We start from the raw sequence: 6,000 nt of genomic DNA, 5'->3' as shown, positions 1-6,000 counted from the left end.
TAAGATTTTATTTACTTATTTGAGAGAGAGTGCAAGAGAGAGGGAGAGCATGAATGGGGTGGGGGAGAGGTGGGGGAGAGGGAGAAACAGGCTTCCCGCCGAGCAGGGAGCCCGATGCAGGGCTCGATCCCAGGACCCTGGGATTAGGGCCTGAGCCGAAGGCAGACGCTTAACCGTCTGAGCCGCCCAGGTGCCCCTGAGCTGGGGAGTCTAAAATCCAAATGGTTACTCTGCAAATCCCTTAGCCTTAGTTACACAAATGCAAAATGGGACAACTAAGAGTACATACCAAATAAGGTTATCAGTGAGAATTAAAGGAAGCTTTGGAAAGAGAAGAGAGTAATTTGGAACAAAGACTTAAAAAAAAATTACAATTTGATAATTGAAAAAAAAATTTGATAAGAATTTAAAGAATCCAGGAGATCCAAGCTTTCCTCTGACCAGATTTATTGAACATAAGAAAACTCTATGTACAAAGTGACCTGGACCTGCTGCTTCAAAACATGATCCTTTCTTACTAATATTTGGGTTAAGTCAGTCCACTGAGTGTCAAAAAGCAGCTTACTCTAAAATTAATAGAAATGTGCCCAATACAACACTAAATAAATGGCCTAACTACTGGGACTTTCATAGTTCTACAAGATCATTTACACAGGTAGGATTGAGCCCTGGTGACAGGCTGCTGGAGAACTGATATAAGCCGTCAAGAGGCCATCTTGTGCACTGCCACAGTGATGCCGTCATGTTTCTGGATCATAATGTTCCTGAAAGGCAAAGCGGAAGATATTCAGTAAAATGTTGTGTAAGTGGGAGTCTGCTGAAGATTAAAGCTGCTGTTTGGTTTAGGATGCAACTAAAAAAATACTATTTATCATTTTTTTAATGTTTGAGAGCAATATATGAACACAGGAAAACATTTGGGAAATACAGAAAAGTATAAAATATACAAATGAAATGAATCTATAATCCTACTGCTCAAAGACAGCCACTACTGTGTTTTGTTACCTGCATGTATACCATACATGCATTTTTTTTCTCTTTTTACAAAACTGTGATCATACGGTGCACAGTTCTGTATTCTGCTTTCATCATTTACTATTATTCTGAGGATGCTCACTTGGAATATCTTTAGTATTTCTATTACTACAGAAGTAGTTTCTGTCCTTTGGTTGGTCTTCGCCTGTACTATTTATTACTTTCTTTTTCTTGATAGACCAATAGTCATGACAATTTTTGCTCTTCATTTAAATAACTGTGGTCCTGAAAGTACATTAGCTTCAGAGATCAGTCTATTTCCTCCTATGGTCCAAAGGGTGAGGAACCTCCCTCCAAGTTTTTTGAATGGAAATTGCTAATAACACAGGGCAGGCCCCACTCAACCTTCCCAGGAACTTTTCTAATTAAAAAGGAAAGGATCCGTCAACATCTACTCACCCATTATCTGATTCTAGACACACCACAGGAATATCAGTGGGGTCTGAGGTCAGCTTAGCTGCTTGCTGGGCTAGAACAGATATCACCCCAGCATGCTCATCTGACAGGGTCCCACGGCCTGGAAGACAGATGTAATCATGTCACCCGATTGTCCAAAAATGAGTACTGAGCTATAGTAGTATCTCTCATTGATTTATTCACAAAAAGAAGGCTCAGTTCATGGTCTTTTAGGTTAGGTACTGACATGAAATGATTTTATCCTGATACTCAGCTGGTTACATAAACAAGAAAGCCAGACAATAGTTCTTACATCAAGAAAGCGTCAGGAGACACTCAATTTTCAATCACTCTCATCACCATCTCTAAACACCTTCTCACACATATAAGGAAGCTCTAATTCAAGTCAATCTGAAAGCCATAAATTCCTTTTACAGGAAGCTTAGTGAAACCAACAAGACACTCAGAGGTGAGCTTGACAAAAAGCAGTCAGTAAGGGCAAGAGACTTGTGAAACTAATTAATTCCTCATGGGAAATCTGATTTCCTTTTAGTGAGCTCAACCTCAAAGGATACAAAAGTCTTTACTTAGGAGTTCAGCTGTAAAGTCACTTTGACAGTATACGTGAATATTCTGTGAGCAGTTATTTCAACTAGAATAAGCTGGGTGTTTTCAAATACAAACTTAACTGGCTTTTGTTAATGTTTGTTTTAGCCTGTAGATAATAACTAAATCTTGGGTGCCCGATACAAAAGGTAATTACTAAGTTTACACTATATTTCCACATATGAAGGCAGCATAAGCTCGCCTGCCTGGAACTGTGGCAGGTAACAGACACACCAGTATGGCAGAGTCCGTGGATTTACTACGGTTACATAAAACGCTAACTGGACAGACCGTGCAGTCTTTTGGGCCTTGAAGGTTTCTTGAAGGAGCTTATTTCTTAGATTTCCACACCTGGATTTCAGGCTTTCCTTCAACAAGCACCTCAAGTAAATCTGCCTTTTTTCTCCCAACGAAATGATTTGTGTAAAATCTGAGTTACACAGATTACCTCTTTCAGTTACCCTCCCAGCAGAAATTCAGAGCTTTAAAATTCCTGCAGTAGAGAGGAGCAAGGAGGCAGGAGTCCTTGGTTTATGAGTTCTGACATGAATTAGCTGAATGCTTTAGTTACTTACCTCTCAGGATTTATCTCCTCATCTGTAACTCTTACATTTATTGAGCATCATGTCTGGGTTCTGTGCTGAGTGTTTCACACACAGTATATTATCTTACAGCACTGTGACTAAGAGGTTTTGGAGCCAGACTGAAATCCTAGCTCAATCCTAGTCTATGACCTGGGGCAAGTTACTCAACCTCAATTTCTTCATCTGCCTCACAGGGTTGTTACAAGGATTAAATGACTTAGAGTTTGGGTAAAGCACTTAGAATGGTGCTTCAGCACATAGCGGGCACTCAATAAATGCATAATAAATAATTACTATCATTATTAAACAACCCAGTATGGAGATCCTGGGTTGGCATGGCCTTAGCAGCTCGTGTCCTTTCCACCCATGTCAGCCAAGTGCCCTAGACCTTTGCTGCCCAACACCCCTTCGCTGGCCAAGGCCTGGCTGCTCAGCACCACCCTGTGCCCCACGGGGGTCTGCATGAGGGCTGTGCCTGCGCAGGCGGCCTCGGTGCTCACGCAGGGTCCGGGCAGTTACCCAAGCGAGCTACCTGTATGGTGATGCGCCTCCTCTGATGTGAGAGGGAATTAAGGACCATATTCTTTACCAAAAAAAAAAAAAAAAAAGTCTTAAAACTCAATGACAAGATTGACCCAGAAAAGCTCTAGGTAAATTCCCATTTGATGAAAGACCAAATGGCTTAAACAGTTTGGACCAAGTAGAGATTATTATATTGGCCATGGAGGATGACTCTGGGTTTGAAATTCCTGATACAGTTGTGGAGAAGTTAATGTGTCCACAAGAAATTGTATATTACATTGCAGATAAGAAGGATGTATATGAATAAAATATCAGACCCCCTTTCTTCACTTAGAGAAGACAAGGAAGATACTGGTGAGTGTCTGGAAGTGACAACGTGTTTTGGCATTATCATTGACTTTGACAGAGTAATTCTGTTTAGACTTGTATTGAAATTGTCTAAGAGTTTTTGCCCTTTGAAAATAAATCTATACAACCAACCAACTAACCAACCAGCAAAAACAACCCAGTAGAGAAACTAAGGCTAAGAAAGGCTATTTTTGGTCTAAGGTCACACTATTAGCAAAGGAAGAGCAGGGGGCTGAACCCAAGTGTGTTCAACTCTGAAGCTCCCATTTCTACCGCCTACTCTCTTACTGTTAAGTGTAGCTGGACTACAAAATAGCACTATTTTGCTGGGTTATTGTGAAAAGTAGAGATAAAGTACACAGACCTTAGCAGTCTGCACACATTCAACAAATGGAACTTGATGTCGTGATCTCAAGTCCTTGCTAGACCCAATTTAAGATAATTCAATACTATTTTAGTAGAAACAATTTTGTACTGTTAGAACTGCAAGGACCACTTCTACCTTCATAAATACCAACTGAAAAGTTTCAGTTTTGGAGATAAACTCTACTCTCACAAAAGTACCCAGAAAGGGGCAGGATAACAAGAAGTACAAGCGAGAGAACGGCACACTAGGCTCCCAGTCAATATCAAGTGCTTTGCAATCAATCAAAGAGTTGATCGTGAGATACTTACAGCCCAGATTAAGTCCTTGTGAATCTGTGCACAGGACTCCAACAATGGATGGATTCTTCATTCTAATTCCAGGAGCACCAGAGGAATGAAGCAGATGATGTCAGAAAATTAATTTAAATAATTATAACAACACATACAGGTTTTTCTTTGTACCAGGCATTGTTGCGCTTTAAACCACTGTTTCTCTTTTTTCATTATCACCGCCCCCCCCCGGAGAAAAATTAAATTACAATGAACTAATGTAAATTTAATAGTTAAACCAATTTACGTCTGATGGGAGAAAAGACTGGGTCAGGTACTGTTGAGCTTTGGAGGGCCACAAATATGGCAATATTAATATTTCGTCATCATTGTTAAAGATGCGGAAAAAACTAACACCGGTTGCCTCCAGGAGGGGAAGTGGGAGAAACTGAGGGGCAATGGTGGGAGGCGCCTTCTTATACTTTCAATTTTATACTTTAGGTGGGTATTACCTGTTCAAAAATTTAAGAGATGTCTTTCATTTCCTTAAGCACCAAGTAACTGGCTACACACGGGAGGAGAGACGTGTGTGTTTATGTTTACATTGCAGGGCTCGCTTTGCACACCTGGTACAACCTTCCCCCAAATTAACCCATTTCCTAAAACTCCCGAAGAATGACCCTGCCATACAGACAACTGCAACACGACGGGCGGTTTTGGCCTTGGCTTTGGGCTGCGGAGACTAGCTCCCGGAAGGAGGGTGCGGGGCCCCGGCAGGATTGCGGGATTTTAATTCCGGGTCACTCCCGCCACCCCCGCGGCCGCGGGACAGGGTTCGCCGCCTCAACACCCCCCCTTCCCCGACCCGAGGGTCGCAGGGCGTCCCCAACACGCCCGGCCGGCACTCGCAGCGCGCGCCCTGTGTCCCGCTCAAGTCCCCGCGCCGCGCTACTCACGTATCCTCCAAGTGCTGCTCCAAGGTGGCCTCCATCCCGCCCGCCGTCCGCCGGGCCCGGGATCCCGCAGCTCTCGTCACCTCCTTCTCCGCCCCAGGCCCGGAGTGCGTCTCGCTCACGTGACCCGAACCGGGCGCCGAGGGGGACGGCGCCTCCAAAGGGACAAACTTCGCCGGGCAACCTCCGCGTTGTGTTTGGACGAGTTCGTTCCGCCCCCGCCGCCCCGAACCGCAACCGGGTGGCGCGAGTGATTCCCGCGGGGGGAGAGGTGTGCAGCTGGCCTGCAGGGCCTCGGTTCCGGCCTGGCACTGTGTCTCAGCGGTGTCAACCTTTGGATTTCCATTCAGCCGATTCCGAGACCTTCAGACCAGATCTTGTGTGCGTTTTGCAATAACCGGGCGGATCGGACAGTCAGATCCAGGCGGTGCGGCAGGGACAGAGAGCGACGTCGGACCCTGGTGCAGTGCTGTCCAGGCGTGTAGGGGAGGTGACATGCACGCAGGGGCCTGAGGACCACCTGAAACACGGTGAAAACCCCAAGCTAGGTTTCGGGAAGTGTAGGGATTTTAACGAAGACCTTGGTTCTTCCTTTGGCGGGGGCGCAGGAAAAGTTTGAGGAAGAAGGTGTCCCTTGCAAAGAAAACTGGGTAGGACTACTTAAAAATAACTTTTAAAAGAGCAGTTGTGAAATAAGGAGAGAAAGCCACCCACAGTCTGTCCAGAGAGGATTTAAAATCCCTTGGAGAGAGGCGCCTGGGTGGCTCAGTCAGTTCCGTGTCAGACTTCCGCTGGGGTCATGATCTTGGGGTCCTGGGAGCCAGCCTCACGTTGGGCTCGCAGCTCACTGGGGAGTCTGCTTGTCTCTGTCCCTCTCCCTCTGCCCGTCCCCCGCTCATGCTCTCTCTCTCAAATAAATT

General features: G+C 44.9%; 2 protein-coding genes and 1 pseudogene across 3 annotated transcripts in view; 2 read left to right on the top strand and 1 right to left on the bottom strand.

Moving 5' to 3' along the window:
• Window positions 1-5,236, bottom strand: LAMTOR5 (late endosomal/lysosomal adaptor, MAPK and MTOR activator 5). Its single transcript, XM_025872558.2, has 4 exons — window positions 5,084-5,236; window positions 4,167-4,228; window positions 1,435-1,552; window positions 1-764 (listed from the first exon to the last, which is right to left on the bottom strand). The coding sequence occupies exons 1-4, from the start codon at window positions 5,116-5,118 to the stop codon at window positions 704-706; spliced, it is 276 nt and encodes a 91-aa protein (XP_025728343.2). The 5' UTR covers window positions 5,119-5,236; the 3' UTR covers window positions 1-703.
• LOC141373385 (acyl carrier protein, mitochondrial-like) lies at window positions 2,957-3,450 on the top strand (annotated as a pseudogene).
• Window positions 5,237-5,256: 20 nt separating the features above from the next.
• Window positions 5,257-6,000, top strand: part of PROK1 (prokineticin 1) — a 44,235-nt gene continuing 43,491 nt past the window's right edge. Inside the window, exon 1 of one of the 2 annotated variants that reach the window (XM_073896179.1) lies at window positions 5,257-5,628. The gene's annotated coding sequence lies outside the window, so the exon portion shown is untranslated. Of the gene's footprint in view, window positions 5,731-6,000 lie in introns of both variants that reach the window. The other variant, XM_073896178.1, reaches the window with a different exon arrangement.

Source organism: Callorhinus ursinus, unplaced genomic scaffold (assembly GCF_003265705.2).
Source record: "Callorhinus ursinus isolate GAN/ISIS: 27379988/994484 unplaced genomic scaffold, GSC_fseal_2.0 scaffold9, whole genome shotgun sequence".
Lineage (NCBI taxonomy): Eukaryota > Metazoa > Chordata > Mammalia > Carnivora > Otariidae > Callorhinus > Callorhinus ursinus.
The sequence above is the reverse complement of the archived record's forward strand: the minus strand, read 5'-3'. Positions and strand labels throughout refer to the sequence as shown.

Bases quoted from the DNA above. Each gene is read 5' to 3' on its own strand.
- LAMTOR5 (XM_025872558.2), bottom strand. From the start codon at position 5,118: ATGGAGGCCACCTTGGAGCAGCACTTGGAGGATAC. The intron at 4,229-5,083 runs GTGAGTAGCGCG...TCCTGGAATTAG, and splicing joins GAGCAGCACTTGGAGGATAC to AATGAAGAATCCATCCATTG. The intron at 765-1,434 runs GTGAGTAGATGT...TTTGCCTTTCAG, and splicing joins TGTCTAGAATCAGATAATGG to GAACATTATGATCCAGAAAC.